The 22,258-nt window shown below is 40.1% G+C and overlaps 1 protein-coding gene across 1 annotated transcript in view; it reads left to right on the top strand.

Moving 5' to 3' along the window:
- LOC110974374 (forkhead box protein O3-like) overlaps nucleotides 1-22,258 on the top strand; it is a 45,390-nt gene that overhangs the window by 6,369 nt on the left and 16,763 nt on the right. The window contains exon 2 of the mRNA XM_022225959.2: nucleotides 4,998-6,351. Within this exon, the coding sequence (XP_022081651.1) occupies nucleotides 4,998-6,341 (1,344 nt within the window). The 3' untranslated portion in view covers nucleotides 6,342-6,351. The remainder of the gene's footprint in view (nucleotides 1-4,997; nucleotides 6,352-22,258) is intronic.

Below are 22,258 nucleotides of genomic sequence, written 5' to 3'. Positions count from 1 at the left end.
AAGCCTGAAAGTGGACCCCTGATAGTGTGCTTCCAGAACCCTTTGGATAGGAAAAATAACGTGCAAAGATTTAAGAATTTGAATTATTTTTTTGTTCTGTTACTTCTTAAGAAATCCAACTTGGAAAAGGGGCTTTGGAAAATATTTGCTAGTATATCAATTTACTTTCAGGCTGTGTTGGGACCACGCACTGCTTTGTGGTGAATAAAACTTGTTAGTAAACCCTATGGTCAATCTTGCAACTTTTTTTTTAGAATTCAAGGTGTCATTTTACTGATAAATACAGAGTTGGATTTTAAAATATCTCGGATCCAAATGTTCTACAAGTCAGCCGGGATTTCTATGGGGTCATTTTCGTTGCATGATGACAGGGGTGAGATTTCTCAGCTGATTTCAGCTTTTTTTGGTTTTGAATTTCAGCTTTTTTTCCTCACTGGCTGTGTACAAAAGTATTGTAGATTTTCACAGTTCAGCTTCTTTATGCCTTTTTTCAGCTGTTTAATTACAGCTATATTTATCATTGGTCAATCTCATCCCTGAATTGATGAAACGTGGATAAAGCTTTTAGACAAAATTGTATAGATTTTCACTAGGCATGTACATGTATACAGGTATTTTGTTTGACTCACATCCAAGAAGAATGGATAACTTTGATATGACTTGGTTGTGTCCTGTTCATCTGTGAAACCAAATATTGAGATTATGCATCAGATTTAAGCAAACTGAGAAGTCTACAATTTCACCGCAACTTTTTCTGTGATGCTGAAACACCTCACTGTGATTTGGTAGACCTGCATTACATGAAAATTTTGGCCCTGAGAAGCAGTTTAATCTGCTAGATGCTAATCATGTCAGAGCGGTAATCCATTGCAAATTCCATGTCAGTGATATGGAGCAGGTGAACTTTGTCCAGCCTGCCTACCCAACAGTGACTGCTCTGATAGGTAACCCGGGGCTTCATCCCACAATGCAGTGTGATAGCACCATCAGTAGGCAGCAGGTATTTCCTTTGGCAGTGTGCCAGATGTCAGGGTCACCTGAGGTCAGCTGTGAAATTTACATGTAATGGCATTTGAGGATTTGTTCACCTAGTACCCATAACTGTACATGTACAATGTACATGTACATAGAGGGCCTACCAGTGCACGTTCATGTACCTGTACCAAACATGTTCATGTATTGTACATTGTGTGTACACATTGAGCCATATGATTGTTCTTACCGGTACGTGCAATGCATGTATGAGACATACTAGTACAGTACATGTACACAAACACTCTGTACTGCTGTGCAGCATGCATGACATGTTAATTGTACATGGATACCATGTGATGATGTTTGTTATCGTTGCAAATGAAAATAAGGTCGGTTTCAAACTAATTCCGTTCATGCACAAGATAGCATACATTTTATGAGTATGTAGCAGTGTTGTGCATTGCAAACCCACAGTAACACTTGTGTCTGTATTTTACTTCATTTCTGTAGTTTTCATAAGACCCACAAAGTGAATGCCAATCTGACGGTGTCTTGCTTGGCTCTGCTGCGTTCTGTTGCTTTTGAGTAACTCATGGCCTAGGGGAAACATTGACCATTCAGGAGGTTGTGTGGAGAACTATTTTAACACGCAAGTCTTAGGGCAAGTCCAAACTTGTGCAGATGTTGTGATATTTCGAGACTCCTTAAATCCTCTTGACTATTCTGCATGAGACCTGTTAACAGAAACCTGGGTACGTTCTGCCTCCAAGTTCAAACTGACCTCTTTATTGACCCCTCTTTATCTTTGTGTTTCCGTTGAAGCCTTCTAAGCTCCACATCTTGCTCCCATTCGTTTTCATACCCCTTCGTTTTCACACCCCAACATGTGACAATGGGCCATTTCACACATGTAGAACATGTGCATACTCTGAATGTCAAAGACTGGATAGCAGGTAGCATTCCAATGCAAGTTGTCATGGTCAGTCGAGTCTTGTTCAGTGGAGTCTGTTGGTCTGCCACCATGGTCCTGGTGGTCTAGAGCTGATGTCCAGCACTGGATCCAGTAGTCATCAGTAGTTCCTGACTCGTGTCCATTACAACCATTCATTTATGTACAATGTCAAATGCAGATGTATAAATTTTGTGTCTCAAATTTAACACTCTACTTTTAATACACCCCACAGGATTGGCCCACCTGTCCTGTAATAAATTAATCACATTTTAGAAAATTGGAATTGGAATATGCTAATATATAAAACCACTGTACAGTCATTGGAAATGAAGCTTAAGACCAGACATACATGTATACCAGTATGTTGACAAATTATAGTGTAATACAGGTGTTAACTTTAATGGTATACCAGTAAATGTACATATCTACACACCATGCATGCCCATATAATGTACATACCCATCCTCAGGGACAGGCAAGTGTTGCCATCCCTTGTAAAATGCAAAGCCTGATGATGCTCCTAGGTGCCAGTCATGTCTTATTACAATGTGTGGTTAGGATTTAGTGTTAGAGATAATGAGCTTTGTGTTATCAGTAAGGGCTGGTGTACATGTGCAGGTACATGTATGAGCCCTTTGAATATAACAGTCACTGAATCAATGACACTAGTTGTTCTGTAATTAGCTCCCTGGCTGTCTACTACTGACTTCACTTTGGGTCAGCCTTCAGGGACATACAGGCACATACATGTAAATCGTGTTTGTTATCCAAAAATCTCTTCCTGGTTTGGCTGGCAAAATGGGTAGCTGAAAGTCCTCTGTTATCATTTGTTGCAACTTTCCTAACCTCTCCTTCCAACGCCCGAGGCCTTTTCACTAGGAACCATCCTCAATCCTCCAACCATCCTCAATCCTCCAAATTCCTCTGATTTTCAACATGAAAAATTGCATTCAGCCTCAATCCTCCAAAATTCTCAAAATTTTCTTGAAAATGTTACTTGGAGATGTGTCTACTGCCTTAATCCTTCAAAATCTTCCCGCAATTCCTCTCATTATGTTGAGACAGTGTGAACGGCATTCTTGAGCAGTGCATTTGTTTCAAAATAAATATTGGCTAAATTCATGCATGACTGAGCAAGAACAACACTAGGTCTTACCCACGACCTTCACTCATGGCATCCTTCACAATCAGCCATGCACTTTTGCCATTCACCCTCAATCCTCCAAAACTGCCCAAAGGATTTTGGAGGATTGAGGAGGGTTAGGATAAAAAAAATCTTCTAGGTTTAAGAGACAGTTTTGTTGCAATTTGAACCATTATCCATTAGTACTTTTGTCTCAAATCTTTTTCTAGGTTAAAAGAAAAATGGTACATGTACAAGATCACACTACTGAGATAACACTAAGTAGTGTTATCACTAAGTAGTGTTATCACTAAGTAGTGTTATCACAAAGAGCAGTTCCAAAATACTAGGCTAGTTGTGTGATCAGCAAATCGGAACAGAAAAGCCAAGGTTCTTAGAAACAATCTTGCCTACAAGAGACAATATCTGTAAAATCATTTAAGAAGAGAGTGTTGTGAAATGGTAGAACAGAGGTAGTACCTTACATACATGAAGATGACTTGGTTTACATTTTGTTGGTGGTATGTGAAGCCAATCACACTTGGGTTTGATTGCACCAATGCATGGATGATATCCCTCTTGGATAGACTTAACTCTCCGCCTCCATACTTGGTTGCATCTGGGAATATCGTCTGCATTACCCTATCATTTAATTACCACACTGTCGTACATGGGCAACCCTAGGCCGCCTCCTAAACCTAATTATCTACTGCTTGTCATTAGTTCCGGCAGCTTTTCCGAGATAGCTCACAGCGATGCATTTGACTGTACTGGCCACCGCTGCTAATTTCCCCCCCCCCATATGTAGACTTGTTTTGGGGTTAATATTTTCCCTACCATTTTCACTTACTGGTTACAACTGTTGGCTCAAGAATGCCTACTGAGAGTGGTATTTATTCCAACTGTGAGCTGGATATTGGAAGGTCACTGACCAGTCTTGAAACCAGTGATTTTTTTTTTCATTGTCCGTAATCTGAGGTTTCAATAATGAGATAACCTGTGGTTATGGGACACTAAGTCCAACTTCCCCTGTCAAGGCAGCTCTGAGAAGAACTGACAGACTATCAGGAGTACTGCCACTACTCATTTTACATGATTGATGTCAATGATTGTTAATATGATATTAATATATTTTAAGAGAAGCTACATGTATATTGTCCTCCAGATGAGAAGTGTGTTTCCTAAAGTGGTCAGCATGGCTCGATATATTAGGTTTTTGTAGGACTACAACTATTGAATGAAATATCTGGTTTTGCCCTTGCCAGTTGAAGGAATTTTATTCATAGTCATATTTAGTAACTTTAATTATTTTTCTGGTGTGTTGCACAAAAGAAACAATCGGGGTGTAAATACTGTCCTCTACCATATATATGCTGTACATGAAAGTACCGTACTGCTGCTGGTTTGGAATTCATGTGCTGTACATGAAAGTACCGTACTGCTGCTGGTTTGGAATTTCTGTTTAAGCTGTTGCAATATAAGAAAACTTGTGGCATCCCCATCAAGATGTTTTCGTGACACAAGTCTCATCTAATCATTGAATTAACCTTTGAAAAAGTACAGATTTTTTTTTATCCTTTTAGGCTATGCTGTAAAACGTAAACCAAACATGATTGCTTGTTGAATCATACATCTGCAGGCATCTGAGTGAAAAACTGCCTTATGATTACTTAGTTCTTGTCATCAACTGACTTTCATTCTCTCAAAACATCAAAGTGGTAAAATGGGAAATTTCACTATGCATAAATTTTCAATCTCCAAAATAGAACCACCTGGTTAAGTCTGGGGCTGGTAATTAAGAAGTTAGATTTGGTATTCTTCAGCTGTTTGGTTGGTGACTCAATAATAGCTGATTTGGAGTGGAGCCTGCCATTATAGCAATAATTTGAGTGTTTATAATGTTTGATGATAAATATTTTTTCTTTTTCTCTGTCTTATTTCTTGTAGAATTCCATCAGACATAATCTGTCGTTGCACAGTCGCTTTGTGCGAGTGCAGAATGAAGGCACTGGTAAAAGCTCCTGGTGGATGATCAACCCTGATGCCAAGCCTGGCAAGTCCTCCCGCCGACGAGCTTCAAGCATGGACACCAACAACCCTAAGTGGGAAAAGAAGCGTGGCCGAGCTAAGAAGAAGGTCATGGATGATGCCGGGAGGTCCAAGTGGAGTACCAGCCCTACTCCTAAGTTTGAAGGTGAGCCTGAGACGCTGGCACTTACCCTGAGCTCAGAGTTCCGCTCCAGGGCTAGCTCTAATGCCAGCAGCTGTGGTCGTCTGTCTCCCATCAATCAGATCAGCGACATGCATGATAATGAAGTCCCGCCAATGTCGCCAGGGCCATACGATCTGGGCCACCACCAGACACAACCCTACGAAAGCCCTGATCACTTGCATACTGACCAACTGGCATCCCTCGCCAAAGCCATGAGTCTGAATACCTCCTTGAATGGATCAGTCAGCTCAGATCTTAACAGTCCAGTAGAGCAGCTTCGAGTCCCAACTCCTATGAGACCCTCCCCGAAGCACACAAGCCGTGGGAACCTTTTCCAGAACAGCAGTATGTACTCACCAGCACCTAGCTACAGTGGATCTGATGTATCCCCTGTCCACAGTAATGTACAAAGCCCAGCCTACAGCCCATATGCCCAAAATTCAATGAGTCCAATTCCACAGCAGCGTTGTTCTCCATCGATGAGTGTCACTGACATGTCGCAGCCATTCAGTATCAATGTACCTCAGCCACAGCAGTCAGCCTTCTCTGTGATGTCCCATCAAGATGGTAGCATGACCACAAACGGCGCCATCCTCTCCAAGCGTGATCCCATGCTATCCCATTCCACTCTTCAGCCAGGTACCCCTGGCAGTATGATGCATCAGCGTCCGACCAATCTGCAGCCCACATGTCGCGTCCAAACCAACATGTCACAAGGCCGGGCCCTACAAGGCTTCAGTCCACAGACTAGCCCCAGCAATCCTCTGTCCATGCTACAACTGAATCCCGCCATCACGGCCTCCCAGAATAACCAAATGTCTAGTCCCACCCACAATGCCATGAATGTCCAATACAGCCAGTCATCGATGAACCAACCTGTTCAAACCATTCCTTTGAGTACATCTAGTGACAGGGTTCCCAGTGACCTCCAAAATCTGAACGTTGATATGATTCGTGAAATGGACTGTGACATTGATTCCATAATTCATAACGAGCTGATGGATGATGGCAACCTAGATTTTAACTTTGACGGACTCATCAACCAGACTGTGACATCAACACCAAGTTGGGTGCATTAATAGGAAGCAGGTTAGTATACCTTTTTGCAATGAAATGAACCTCTGAGTCATATCCAAATTTGTTGAAACTTTCATTTTAAACCATCAAATGTGAAGTAAATGTATCCTGAATGTTGAGAGCATAGTTTGAATCTACAGTATTTTGCAATCCATTAAAAAAACAGCATGTTGATTCTGAAGTGCTAGTGTTTTGCCTTTAATCCTCATCTTGTGCTCGTTTAATGGCAACTTGTACTATGGCTGTATCCAAAATGGATGCAGCCTAAAGTCATGTCCAAAATGGGCTTTCAGAGCCATTGCGAGCATCTCTGAGAATTATGACTGGAGCAAAGACGGAGACCCTAGCTCCAGGCAACAGATTTGGATGCAGCCTAAAGTCATGTCCAAAATGGGCTTTCAGAGCCATTGCGAGCATCTCTGAGAATTATGACTGGAGCAAAGACAGAGACCCTAGCTCTAGGCAACAGATTTGGATGCAGCCTAAAGTCATGTCCAAAACGGGCTTCCAGAGCCATTGCGAGCATCTCTGAGAATTATGACTGGAGCAAAGACGGAGACCCTAGCTCTAGGCAACAGATTTGGATGCAGCCTAAAGTCATGTCCAAAACGGGCTTCCAGAGCCATTGCGAGCATCTCTGAGAATTATGACTGGAGCAAAGACAGAGACCCTAGCTCCAGGCAACAGATTTGGATGCAGCCTAAAGTCATGTCCAAAACGGGCTTCCAGAGCCATTGCGAGCATCTCTGAGAATTATGACTGGAGCAAAGACAGAGACCCTAGCTCTAGGCAACAGATTTGGATGCAGCCTAAAGTCATGTCCAAAACGGGCTTCCAGAGCCATTGCGAGCATCTCTGAGAATTATGACTGGAGCAAAGACGGAGACCCTAGCTCTAGGCAACAGATTTGGATGCAGCCTAAAGTCATGTCCAAAACGGGCTTCCAGAGCCATTGCGAGCATCTCTGAGAATTATGACTGGAGCAAAGACAGAGACCCTAGCTCCAGGCAACAGATTTGGATGCAGCCTAAAGTCATGTCCAAAACGGGCTTCCAGAGCCATTGCGAGCATCTCTGAGAATTATGACTGGAGCAAAGACAGAGACCCTAGCTCCAGGCAACAGATTTGGATGCAGCCTAAAGTCATGTCCAAAACGGGCTTCCAGAGCCATTGCGAGCATCTCTGAGAATTATGACTGGAGCAAAGACGGAGACCCTAGCTCTAGGCAACAGATTTGGATGCAGCCTAAAGTCATGTCCAAAACGGGCTTCCAGAGCCATTGCGAGCATCTCTTAGAATTATGACAGGAGCAAAGACAGAGACCCTAGCTCCAGGCAACAGATTTGGATGCAGCCTAAAGTCATGTCCAAAACGGGCTTCCAGAGCTTCTGTATGGTTAAGTCTATTGTCTGCGTGTCTCCACGTACATGTGTTTCCAATGTACATTTAATGAAGACCTAGACCTAGCTCCAGACAACAGATTCAGATGTAGTCTAAGTCTCTGATCTGTTCTCTGAGAGTCATTGACCCTCCAAGCTTGTTTGGAAAAAAGTATCAAATTTCATCATCAATATTCACAATAGTTTGTGCATTTTTTTAATTGTATCCATATTGAAAGAAATAAGAAATGACGGAAACCAATCTGCTGAAATCTGAAGCAATTGCATGTAAAATGTATACGGGTGGTGCCCATTCTGTTTCTTCCCCTCAGAAGATCTGACTTGATAACCCAGACTCTGCATTATTCAAATATGTTCAGTAAAATCCTACAGCTAGCTACAGACCAAAATCAGTCTTAGATTTCACTGTTGTATTGGATTCCGGGAGAGAACGGGATTTGTGGTATAATCAGTCCATGAATATAAAACAGATATGGAGAGTCCTGGTAGTCCCAAAGGGATGAGATTCTGTTGCTGTACCATCACAGGAAATCTCTACCATTGCAAACAGAAAACTTCAAGTGAAGTCTGAATTTTGTAGTGTCCACAGTCTGATATAAAGTACATGCATGAGTACATCTTGCTCATCAGCAAAGTAACAAAATTTGGGAAAATGGTTGAATTCATGTTTGGAAAATGGACCAGTATGTGAAGGTGCAAATGATTTGAATCTCTTGAAGATGGACTTCCAACTTTATTTTTAATATATATGTAAAAAGAAACATTACTTGTACTTTTTATTAATAATAACTGCAATGAACTGGCAAAATAACTTTTTTTCTACATGTTTCAAATTTTCAGTGGTTTCAGAACTGTACAACCCAAACCCAGCCCCTTTCGCTTTTAATACCTAGGGCTTGATGAAACATTTTTTTGTACCACACATGAGAAAATGTCTAAGCAAAAATGCCTTGGGAGTTAGTGTTCTTGAAATAAGCCATTAGGACTATAAGCCTCTCTGCTACAGAAAGTGCTCAATAATTAGACTTAACCAACTACTAACACCCTACAAATCTTCACTCATTACTTGCACACGTGTGTACTTCTTCTAGATATTGAACCCAAATACTAGCCACAAAGGGACAAGTGTAACTTGGAGAATGGGTCATGCTGATAAAGTTTCAAATTTTTATGAAGAAAACTACTGTACAGTACAGTATATTGTATGTTCTCCCTTAAAAAGAAGAAATTCAGATCCATGTAAGCCCACCTGCCTGGCTTTGTTGATGTGTTTTTGTAGTATTTTTGCCACAAAAGGCATGAACTTTTGACTTTATCCCCTTACCCCTGTGGGAGTTTGTGAAAAACAGCTCTCAACTCTCTTCGTAAACAGCGTTCCCTGGTTTTTCCTAGTTATCTGATGGAAACATAGCCAGGAACAACATTTTTTTCTCCTCCTTTCTTTCTTCCTCATTTTTGTGTTGGATTTGTGTGAAAACATGACGTCTGTCAAATGTCATCTGCAGTTGACCTTAAACTTAAAGAACTGTTTGTGTTTGCTTAATTTTCTGTGTTTCTTTTGTACAGAGATTACTAATGTAAGCAGATAACTGCTACAGTGTTTGTGTTCATGTGTTTCTGTTGCAGGGAAATGCCATAGTGTCATTGACAGTTGTGATTTCTATACAAGGATGTCATTGTTAAACTTGTTTTCCTCACTGCTACACATGTACATGTAGTTTGCTTACATGTAGAGGGTACAGTACCTGCAGCTTCCTGGCTTATCTTGAGCTCGTTACTTTGTAAATTTTCAGTTCCACGTATGTACACATACGTGTGAATAAAGGCCTAAGTTTTTTTTTTGGGTCAAGTCAGAACCAGACTGGTTCATTTTCTTGGCTAAAAACCTGCTACTTGAAATTGTCCATACTGGTACCTGTTCAGAGCCAGGGATAGAGATAGGCCTCTGAGTAGTCAATAGACACTTGCTGATTCATGCACCCTTGCCCAGCCTGCAGTTCTCTTTCCACATCATTAATTACTGCCGCCGTCTGCCTGCTTAAATGAAGTCGCATTTGATTGATTGGGTGCTTGCAATGACCAAAGGAAAACCGCCTTCATTAACGTGAATGTACAGCATGCTTTGTGATCAGATCGTATTGTCAAAATTGCTTTTATTGGGAAATTGTGTTTTTTTGATAGGAAAACCAGGCGCACAGTGTATGTGAGTACTGCATGAATGACCTTTCATGTTATTTTTCTTGGAAGTCGGACATGTCAAAATTTAGAAAATGGAATGGAGACCTTTTTCAGCTCAAAAAACATATCCTAAGAAGGTCATACGTACTTTGAAAATATTGCACTGAGTATTTGGTGCCGGACATTTTTGCTGGGATGGGAGAGGTACATGTACATGTTGAATTGAACAAATCTTATGAGAGGAAACATTGCACTACATTCATTGTTATCTTATTGTACATGTAGTATTGTTAATAGTTTAAAAGTTGCTAACATGTTGGGCTCAAACCTTTGAATGTTCTTTCCTTTGGTGGTATCAGTTTTACTGCTACACTTGGTTCTTAGAGATATGTGCATCCTTTTACATCAAGGTGTGTAAACATGTTTTATGCCCTAGGCTATTGGAATTGCTCAGTAAGAATACTGACACATGACAAAAGGAATTACATGTACATCTACATGTACGTCTTCCATTAGAACCCAGGCCTCAAGGCAGAAAGTGCCACTTGTCATTTCTCCAACAATATAGCATCTCATGTTCTGTAACCTTTTCAATTCCTCCTTCATTGTGTCAGTAGCCACAGACAATGGTGTATTGAGACATGGAATCTACATGTACAATGTATGGTACCAGCTTTTGATTGTAAGACAAAATTGTTAGAGATGTGAATGTCGTATGCTGTACATGTTGTAGCCATAGCCCTCCCTGTACCTCACACTCACATATGCATACAGGAAACTCTATTTAATGGAATGTAATTATCGGCGATCTACCCTGAACTCGTCCGAGCGTGTGTAAATTATGACGTCAGCTGGTGGGGTTGTCTGCCGTAGTTGGCCATGGCCATGCGTCTGTGCTTGTTGAAAGCCGTATGACGTGGGTTGCTAACATCATCTTCATTAGATCTATACCTGTCGCAACTCCTTGTTCCAAACACGTGCAGAACAACATACACGTAGTCTGTTTTTTTTTCTAGTTTACAATACTGCGTCCTTGACGACAGTCTGCAAAGTAAGTTGATTTGTCTTTTATGAATTTATTTTTCATCAAGGTTGGGCAGAAGGGGAGATTTTTTTTGCAAACCCTGAACTTGCTGAAGGTTACAGAGTCTTGCTCTGTGCAGTACTCACTTTGCCAGGAATGTAATCTTCACTTTTTTTTTAACAAGGTTGGGCAGAAGAGGAGTTTTTTTTTTGCAAGCCCTTAACTTGCTGAAGGTTACAGAGCCTTATTTTGAAGGGTACTCACTTTGCCAGGGATGTCATCTTCACTTTGATATTGCATGCATTCATTCTTCTTGTACATGTCAGTCATAGTCTAATACCAGTACTAAACATGTATAGTGCATTCACATGTAACATGTACATTATACAGGTCAAAGCAGTTTGCTGGTCAGCTTATGTAGCATATGATACGCATACACCTGCATTGTACCTCTACATTCCTGCCAAGCCTTGGAATAGACCGATTGCACCCACTAAATCACATGACCTATGCTTGGTATAAGATATCAACAAACATGGCATCCACTCAGAAGCAAAGTGTTTTATACATGTATTATCATTTATCAAAAAAAAAAAAGCCGGCGATAGGTACCAGTACCGTACTCAGACTACAGACGTGCTGCATACTATACCATTACTTGGCTGTGTTGTTTGTAAACAGCACTCAAAACGCACCTTGCAGTTAATACCCACTATACCGGTAGGTCACGTGATTTAGCAGGCGTGATCGGTCAATTTTTCCTTCTGTTAATTTCATATCCCTCATCTTGATTTGAAAGCCTAAGGCTGATTTTCTTCCCCAACTTTTCTAGTAGGGACTAGAAAATACCAGGGTTCACTCCCTCTATCAACAAAATGGTCTTACTTACACATAATTGTCATATTGAGGGATAAGCCCAAAAGGAGTTCGGGTCAAAAACTGCGTCAGATAGCTTCAAGAATTCCCTTAGTAACAGTCGTTGCTTAGTTGTCAAGTCCAAGTGCTACCGGTATGTGGATACAATATATAATATATTTTTGTTCACTTCACATATTGGAGTGAGAATGAATCTCCTGGTCTTTGCAGGTCTCTATTGTGAAATTAGCAGGGAATAAATGGCAAGTCAACGACAGCCTGTCCTCAAGGCCATAAGGATGGATGCATGTTCGTTAATGGAAGTGTTTTCTTATGTACTTGAGCATTGCCTAATAGTGCGAAAGACTCAACAAAAACATCATGTCAGAGACCTTTTTTTATGAAATTGTGGACAGACGTCAACCTGAATTTTTAGTAACGTCTTTTTTTTCTCACAGGCAGGGGGCGGGGATGGGTAAATTGATGGACGAGGCATTGACTTGATTTGGTGCATATCAGATGTGCTGATGTTACACTGTGAGATAATGAGATGACACTAGGGTGTGTTAATAACGCAAAAGTGGTTAGGCACCAGTAGCAATCTTACATTTTGTACTTGAATTTTTTGGGGGGCAAGGGATGGAAGGTATTGTGTAGAGATGACGTCTTTCATACATTTGTGGGGGAAGGAGGAGGATTGCTATCAGCTTTAACTCAAACTAACGAACAAAAAGATAAAACGAGTTCATGTACTGGTACATGTATACCGGTATTTCACAAAAGATACATGTTCAGATCAGTGCTTGAAAGTTGAGTTGGTTTCAAGAGGCTGTTGACAGGAATAATTCAGTCTTTATTGTTAGTTCACAAACATGCATGTACCAGACCTCGGGGGAAAAATGTTTTCCCAGGGCTAGGTGTTATAGGTATTTTTAGTGGGTAATTTACTTATAACTGTTCAACATGGAAATGAAAAACTGGAAACATGCCAACAACAGAAATTCACCATACATTTATCTTGCAGTAGTAGATGGATTGTGAACTGATCACGGTAGGACTGACCCAGAAGGGCATACAACCATGAAAAGCAACAGGACAAAAGATTTTGGGGTTCTATTCATGGAAACGAAAGTTGAATCTCTTTCCACTTCCTGTCAATTGTGATCATCACCACACAGTCAATGAAGGACTTACCTATGTACTGAATTATGAACAAGTATGGGAATTACTGGAACAGATACCAACAGTGCAAAACAATTTCAGATAATGCAATCATGGTATTGGATGGTCCCCTAGTGTGACTCAATCTAAAATGAAGAATCTTTCTAGTTTTAAACTTCAAGGCTATGAGAGAAGAAATAGTAATTTTAAACCAGATTGACTTTCGCTTAGAAGTTGACAGTTTTTGGGACATTACCTGAAGCAGTGGGAGTACTTCCACCTGTTTCATTGATGATTATGGTACTGGTCCTTGCTGCTGTCTAGTACATGTTACATATCTGTGTGACATTGGAAGTCACAAGCTTGAAAAATACATGTAGTTCTATTCAAGCATGAACTTGTTTGATAACAAAATGATCCAACTTCAAACTCAAGTGATCCTAGTTCAGGCGATGTGAATGATGTTTAGAAACATTTGTCAAACTGCATGATGACAGCTTGTGACTACACAGGTGTTGCCAAGAGCATACATGTACACTGTACTTGCACTGTAACGAGTTCTGCGCATTTTACATTTTGTGCGCCATTTTGTATTATTTGAAACTGTTCCAAGTTATGTTGCATTGTGCTGAGTGGATGTTCCTTATTACATCGTATAAATGTGAAAAGGGTTTGCGAGAAGAAACCCAAACAGTTAGGACCAGTTCAGGTTTCTGTTTGGGATGGTGGTTTTTCGTCATCAAGAACACTTGGGTTTCTACATGTATACATACTTGATGGTGGTTACCCAAACCTCAAGCATTTTGTGGCAAACCTGCTTTATAAAGAGAGAAAGAGAAGTAAGGATTTTGATACTCTGCAGTGTTGACATGTCAGCCACAAAGGGGATCAGTCCCTGGTAGTGTAAAATAGAAAAGGCACTGATTGGAAATCCTGTCCAAACTTTCAGTATTTGGAGACAATTTAGAAATGCATGGTTGCATCAATCATCAAACTTCTGATGAAGTCAACCTCTTGTAGGTACTTGCCCTTTCTGGTCTGCTCTCACTCCAACCACCCCCAAACAAAAAGATGTGTTAAAAGCTACATAACTGAAATTCTGACCTTGTGGTTTTTCCACCAGGGGTAGTTCTCTCTTTTCTTTTGCTGCCACAGTTATTCCCTGATTCCTGGAATGTCTTTTATCTTTTGTTGCCAGATTTAATTTTATTTTCAGAAATACTGTTGAAGTTCTACATGTAGCTTCCATAAACACTGAGTCCTGCACATTGTAATATTGTACATGTACATTGTGTAACTTTGTTGAGAGCAAAAGACGCAGAAATAATTGGTATTTATATCCAACACAGACAGGTGGAGGCTGGAACAATCTGGCCATAAATTCCAATGAAGTTTACAGGTGTCCTAACAATACATGTTGTTCGCCCTCGAATCTTTAGATATTGACTTTGTAAAGTTTTCAGGGAAAATCCCCATCCAAAGCATTTTGTAAACACATCGAGAATATTCTCCTGGAGTGGTTTTTGAATGATATCATCACTGATAATTTTATTATAAGGGTGTTTGTGCTTACCTAGGGGGCCACGATGTACATGTACATGGGCATCATAGACAGTAGGGTGAACACTGTACACCCTTTTTTGTATCCCTCTTTCCAGACAGTACCCCTCTAGTCAATGATTGACTGGGTACAATACCCCCCTCAGTGGGAACAATGGGGTGATATGGGGTTTCTGCTATTCATGGTACTGGTTGGACCATGGCAGGACTGAGTCAACCAGAGTTACACAAAAGGCGCCTTGTGTGGTTGAGTCTGTCAATGGAGTGCTAGTACTCTGGAGGGCTTTTCACTGGAACAGGGCTTAAAGGACTGAATGTAGAGGAATGACAAACAAGAAATGGGGGGGTGCCTTCTGTGGTGGTAAACAACCTGGCCATGCTGCATGATAGATGATATGGATACATATCCTGTCCTGGATGTACCTTGTCTGACCTTTTTAATTCAGACTCTAAGGTATTGCCTACTCTTATGTCATCCCTGAGAACATTAGCATGTTTTAATTTTTCATGCAGCAAATTTTATTTCAAAAGCCCATGTGAATTCTTTTCAAGTTTTTCTTTGATCACTGATTTCATCCTGAAATATACTTTTGAGTGTAAGTGGACCTGCTTGTAGATGTAGGCCTACATGGACATACATTACATGTAGGCCCGTTAGACATTCCTTAAAACATGTTCATATCTTGAGGTATAATGCATGTACAGGTACATGAGCATATACCAGTCAGTACATGTACGCGTAGCCAGAAATCATGGATTCAGATTCAAAAGTTTGGAATAAAGGCTTGCACCACTTACTCATTGAAATGTGAAAATTTACATTGGAAGGTGCTAGAAAATGTGATTTATTGGTATCTTCACCAGGCTACGGTTACATACATACTGAGTTAAACATGTAGGCCTACCGGTACACCTGTAGTTTTCAGGACCTGTAAGCTGTTAATACAGTGCTGTCTAGAGCACTTCTGTGGAAAAGTTCTTGTTTGGGCATACGTTGTAATATTAAATGCACCTGCACCGCTTTATAGTGTACCGGTACATGTACAGTACACGTACATGTACACAGTAATGGACATGTGTGTACGGTATTGTACATGTACGTAGATGTCAATGTACACTGTACATGTAGATGTCAATGCACACATGGAAAAACTTTCCATTACTACCTTAGCATGGGCCACTCTCATTGGCTGTGTGCTTGGAGTTTGTTTTGACCTTTGACCTGCATGTCAGGAGTGAAGTCCATGAGTGAATTGACACATCCATGCCTGATTGTCTTGCTTCAGAGTGGTTGCCTGTTGAGTAAGCATGAAGCTTCTAGCTCCATGCTGTAAGTGGCTGCATACAGTAAAATGCTCAAGACATATTAAATTTCTAACATCTGATGTAAAATTTGTCAGTACATGTAATAAATGACCCATTCTGGAAGGTACATGTACCGAACTTCACAGAACCAGTGAAAATGTGTAACCTGGCATATGATTGTCCCAGCTGTGTTCATGAATAGAACTTGTTTTGTAAATTGAACAGGTGATAGGATCAGGTCTGTGTATTAAATACAAACATTCATTGATAATCAATCATAGTATTTCATTAACATGTGGCAGGTTCCTCAAAATATGGACCATTAGATAATGTTCAACTTTAGGGGTTCATTTTTCCTGAAGTGAACAGCAGTGAATTAATTTCCAATGTTTGATGTAATGAGGGAAGTCATGGCTGATATGTGGAACAATGATGACCATTTTAACCTTTCAACTTAATTGGAGTTAATAAATTAAAGTTTGGATCGTTAGCAATTTTGAGGGACATGAACTCCCTGTTAAAATCCGAGCAAACAATAACGTGAATAACATTCGCAAAAAATAACGTTTGAGACATAAAATAGGATTCATGATGAAAATCTAATACTCAGAGTTGTTAATTTTAATTTTATCTCCAAAATAACCAGCAAAATTAAAATCGTGCATGGAATTTTTGAGCTCTACATGTGACAGCATTTTCGACATTCTCGAACGTTATGCAGTTTCTGTCAAAATTATCGAACGTGATCAAAATTCTGTCAAATATAACGTTTGCAACAAACATATTGTACTCATTATAAATTTTTGATGCAGCCAAACTTAAAGATAATTTTTGGTGGTCGAAATATACAAGACCTGGCAAATATGTTGGTATAGTGAGAGTGATTATAAACGGTAAGAGAATGAAGAGAGCCAAACTTTTCTCATCATCCGCCAATTTTGTGCTCTTTTTTTCACGGCTTATATTTTTTAAAAGTTATTTCTTAGGTACTTTAAAATACATCAGTGAAAAAATATACTTAATTCTCCATCTCGTTGAGAGAAGTTTTGAAATCAAGTCCTCTGATGTAAACACTTTGACATAAAACTTTAAATGAATTCAAGTCCATTTGATTTGCGCTGGTAGCCAACCAAATAACCACCATACGTACATATCATGCCTAATTATCCCCATATAATCATTCTTATTAATCTGAAGGTGCTAATTTGTATTTTACATGATCAAAGTCACTCTTTTAGAAGTTTTGAAAAACGACAGCTGAGGTTGCATTTTGGTCCATTTTATGAAGAACATGCCATGTACATGTACTTGTGGATCCTTTCAGTAATTGTTTCCCTGCAGTGTGCTATTTCATTCATTGAGTTCCCAGTAGACAGCTTCACTTTGAACTCAGTCAAGTCAAGGAAAAAAGTGCCTACATTGTAGTTACTCCCTCCTCCCTGTTCATGTATAACCCCCGTCTGTCAAAGGATCAACGTTTTCTTGTTATCAGTAACAACCACCCTTCCCAATCCAGTGCAAGGAGTCAATTTGTGCTTCTGGGCTGATTTCCTGTTTTCTCCTGCAACAGGCCATGGCGTGAGTCAGCAGCTGACTGGGGGAAAAAAAGACGAAAAAAGATGGACTTGGCAGATCAGTCGTCTTGACCAAAAAAAAGACAGACACAGATTTCATGGGTCAAAGTGATGTGACCTCATCAATCATGTAAACAGATATACAGTATAGCAGTTTGGTATACCCCAAGCTCTATGGTTTACCTTAAGATGCCAACTACTTGCTGGAAATGTTTCCCCCCATCGTGAACTACTCGGTTTAAATGTGTGTGGTCTGCAAACTGCGTGTTTTCAATGTGTGTGGCACACGCTCCCGGTGTTGCGATCCCATCTTTTAATTTCCTTTGCTTCCTCCCTCATTAAGGTGGCTGTCTGACAAGAGGAGAATAATGATCAGACTGAAAGTTGGAAGGCGTAGACTGCGTAGTTGAAACCTGATTGGCTCAGGTCTGTTCTGAGAGGCCTCCTGCCTACATGTATCTTTCCACTTCCTTGTCAGGACTGATTTATCCTTGACATTCATTATGTGTCTCGCCATAGAACAGAATTCCGTCTCTCTGTCATCTAATTCTGAAAGAACCTGAATGTTGTCACAGACCTTTTAAAATGGAGATTCTAATCACCGAATGTGTACATATGCACATGAAATACACATTTGTAGTACGTCATTACAATTGTAACATTTACGTAAAACATTACCTCCAAAAGCTTGATTCTTATACAGTGTTCATTTCGGGGGGGGTATCTTTTGGGGGAGATCATTAGCTTTCCTTTGCCTCTGTTTAGCCATGGAGCTATTAATAGCTCTTTGGTTAAGCTCACAAGGTGCCTGGACATCTTCTGAACACTGGAGGTTTGAGTATGAGAACCAATTGTGACCTTTAATTCAATTAAGTGTAAATGCAGAGACAGTCTTACAAATCCTGCGTACATCACTATGGCCTGTCATGCCTAAAATCCTGTCTGTAATAAATTCCATTGCCAGTGACAGGACTATGGTACCTCAATACCTGAGCTAGTTCTGTCAGGCGCCATGCCAAGATTTCATTTCAGAAGCCAGATATGTCTCCTTGTCTGTCCTCCATCCTGCACATCAATTAACTCCTCAGTGGGTTAATTCTGGAATGCCCTCAGCCAGCTGAATTCCTTGCCAGTAGAGTTACTCCCGGTAGCCACTTGCTCTAGATCCTACTATCCTACACCCTTGACCGTGTCCATGCATTTCCTGACCTTCTCAAGGAGGCAAGAGGTGATCACATAGCATCCCACTTGCCTTCAGTCCTCACTGCATGTCGCCAAGACACTTCTTCCTGCTCTTGCTCTTACAAAACGAGGCTTAAGGACACATCACCTGTCCCCTTTTCAGTGTCTCCGACACACTCTTTTCACCTGTTCATTTAAATGCAGCAGTCCTTCCAACAGCCTGAAAACCGTAATCATTAAAAAAAATCTTTATTGATTTCCATCATGAAAATGGGGTTTCAGGGCATGTATCTCAGAATGGCTTATGATAAAGATTCAACTCATTCAACGGATTAAATTTTTTTATTCAAATGTCCATGTAAATGCTACTAGTTTGGTGTTTGTGATCCTTTGGCTTCACAGCCTCTTGACTTGACTGTCTTCCACTTTCACTCTCTTTCATTCTCAGTCTTTTCCTTCGTCTGGTGTCACAGCCTTAGGGGGTACCACCTTCACCTGTCCTTTTAACCAGATGCTGGGAAGGTTGGGAGTTTGAACTGGGCCTATGATGACCTGCCAGGCAGGAATTGTCTTCTCTCAAACCATGCACATATTGCTCTCTCAAACAGCTGTGTACACGGACCGTGGATTCCGTTACGTGAAAATGTGCCGGAGTCTAGTACATGTACATGAATTGAGGGTAGAGCATGTGCGTGTGCACGTACGATGTATGCATGCCTAACTGGGTTACACGGAATCCTTAAATTGGGTTAGGCATTCTTTGCTGAGATTTCAGCCTTCAAGGTGTGCCGACATTGTGAGAGTTCAATAGCTCTTTTAAATTTTGTTTTAGATTAAAGGTACCGGTACAGGTGTATTACTGGAGGAAAATGTCAACCCCTCCTCTGATTGTTTTTTATTTTTTGTATAAAAGCATTTTTAAAAACAAAAATTTTTGAGATGCTAGATTTTTTTGGAATTGTTGTCATAACTTTTATAGCGCTAATAGTCCCAATTCCTCTGATTTCTATAAGATTTTACATACACCCAAGGGGAATACAGTTAATAACTTTCAAATCGAAATAAAAATTAACAACTATAGGATTAGACACCCTGTTTCCATAAACTATTGATGCTTAACATTGAGCATGAGATGTGCATATTACAGGTGAACCTGACCGGTTTCATAGCTCATTCATTGCTTTTGGTCTAGTCTGTCATAAACTCATGAATACCCATAGTCACAGATTACCAACTTAGGAACCTGTTGTCCAGTTTTTTTTACTGCTTACCTTTGATACTAAATTGAATTTAGTAGGCTATGGAGGTAAGCCATGCAGTCATGCATGTACTCAGCTTTCTGGAGACACAACAGTATGATGAGACACCGGATATCTTGCTTTAAATGCACTCTTTTGAAGAAATTTCCATTTCAAGTTCAGTGGTTTAGAAAGTGATCATGTATTCAGTACACAATAGGATCAGTGTTAGTAACTGTGACCCAATGGTAGGCCTATAAAGCTCATGTGTTTATTTTGTTGATGTAAAGAATTGAAATTGAAATTAGCTTTCACATACATGTACATGTACCAGTAGGCCTATTCATGTAGGCCCCCCATATGTACATGTACAGTATTATGATTCATTGTAAAATTTAGAGGAATTGAGAGAAAGTGGTCACAATGTGCATGTTTTCTGTGTTACATAATTGTTGATACACATGTTCTATAGGTTTTTTGGCATGTTAAGAATACTTTTATGCAACAGTTTATTACATGTATAAGTTGGTCTACCATGCAATAATGACTCTTGTTCATTGGGTTGATAAGCCGTCGTTGTCTGTCAATTTTAATCCATCAGTATTTAAATAATTACATGAAAAAAACATGGATCACAATAGGCAGTATTGTTTCTTGTACTTAATACACAGTTTTACTGTTGAAGCAAAGATTAAAAGCATAATTTACCGAGGTTAAAAAATTCATTGTAAATAATGATTCAATCTGAACCATACCATATAAATTCATGGCCACATTTGTACTCGTACTTTCCAAACCTGTGAAAGCCCAACTGAGAAGTAATTTTACTTTGTCAGAGATCTTGGTGCAGGTGCTAGTTTTCAAGTGGCAAGTTAAGCCCCCAAGGATATACCACCCAACCTTTACTTGATCTTCCTCAAAGGTGTATGGCATCTTGGGATTGGTCAGGTCTGCATGTACATGTACCATTTGGTCATATTCTTTCTGGGAATATGGCCATAAAAAAATTAGAAATTGGTCGTGTGGGCCCAGCTTACCCAAATGTGTTACACTGTAATTTTTTTTTCTGCCAAGATGTAGGCTTCAGGTATTGTGAGTTTAAAATGTGGCTGTCATTTTCTGTGATTTTTTTTTAACAGAGTAAGGCCTATATCAAAGATCTGTTTTGAAAAGCAGTTCATTTAGAATATATTCAGTTTACTTTGAACGGCACTGTAAAAAGATACTCTTCACTACCTTTGTTGGTATTGCACATGTAAATGTACCAGTACATGTTGATGATAGACTGCTTCAGCATAGAAAATGAGCCTCCTTAGAAAATATCCAGGCACCTGTGCCCTGCCTAGATAAGACATCACATTTTGAAATCCTTGTCAACAGTCTTATCAAGCTCGATGCACAAACACAATGGATGTTTCTGATGCTCTCTGTGTGTCTATCCATGCCATTAGTCAATGACTTTTTCTTGTTTCTTTTTTAGAAAAGGGAGGGGAATCTCCCCAGAGCTTTGTTGCAAGATACCTCCACAGGCCAGTGTGGCATTTACAGCCCACACTATTCCTTGCATGAGGTGTTATGCTTATCGTTTTATCAAAATATCAAACAGTTCACAAGCTTACTAGATGTCGATAATTATGACAGGCGATCTATCCTGCATCGGTGTCACATTACCCAAGGATGGACACTTCTCAGACTCTGTGAAGAATTTCTCCCAAGAGCTTGAAGATAGCAGTTAGTTTGCTTTAGTGCTTGGGCATCATCTTAAAGTTTTCTCAGGGTTGTTATTAAGGGTCAAATTCTGTCTTTGGTCTCTAATGGCTTTTAATTTTGTTGCCAACGAGAAATCAAAAGTTTACCTTTTTTTTTTTCTTTGCTGTTCTCTGATGGCAGGCTTTGGATCACACTAGTAATATTGCGGAGCATTTGGTCTTGACAGTTTGTTTGATCTCATTTCATTTTGGAAGTGGAAACCTCCTTTTTTTCAAGTTCTTGGTTAAAGGTACTAGTATGTCTTATTATCTACCCTTGGCCCTTGCCAAGGGTTAAGATGCATCATCAGGCAGGTGTACGTAGTTGCAGATGCCTATGCTAAGGGGATGTGATGAAATGAAAAGCAGGTGTTGGTATTTCTTTCAACTATCTGTTCAAAGTTCACATCAAACACAGGTGGATTTCATTATCTCTCTCTCTTCCTGATCATGCCAGGATCTGTTAATGCATCAAAGTGTCCTGTCCACCTGTACCAAAAAAGGTCATCTTTTGACATACTTCTTGGTTCTCATAGGAGTTGAGGTTCCAAGCAGTGGACAAAAGTTTTACCACATTCACATGTGTATGAACAACATTGATGAAAAATTGGGGGGGGATGTCCTGGTCTGTGTAGGTCTACGTGTATTTAGAGGACTCTGTGTATTTATAGCATGTCAACAGTAAAAAAGATCC

Source organism: Acanthaster planci, linkage group LG15 (assembly GCF_054643075.1).
Source record: "Acanthaster planci isolate LZ-2023a linkage group LG15, COTS_SCS, whole genome shotgun sequence".
Taxonomy (NCBI): domain Eukaryota; kingdom Metazoa; phylum Echinodermata; class Asteroidea; order Valvatida; family Acanthasteridae; genus Acanthaster; species Acanthaster planci.
This window is presented reverse-complemented; position numbering and strand designations above follow the sequence as displayed.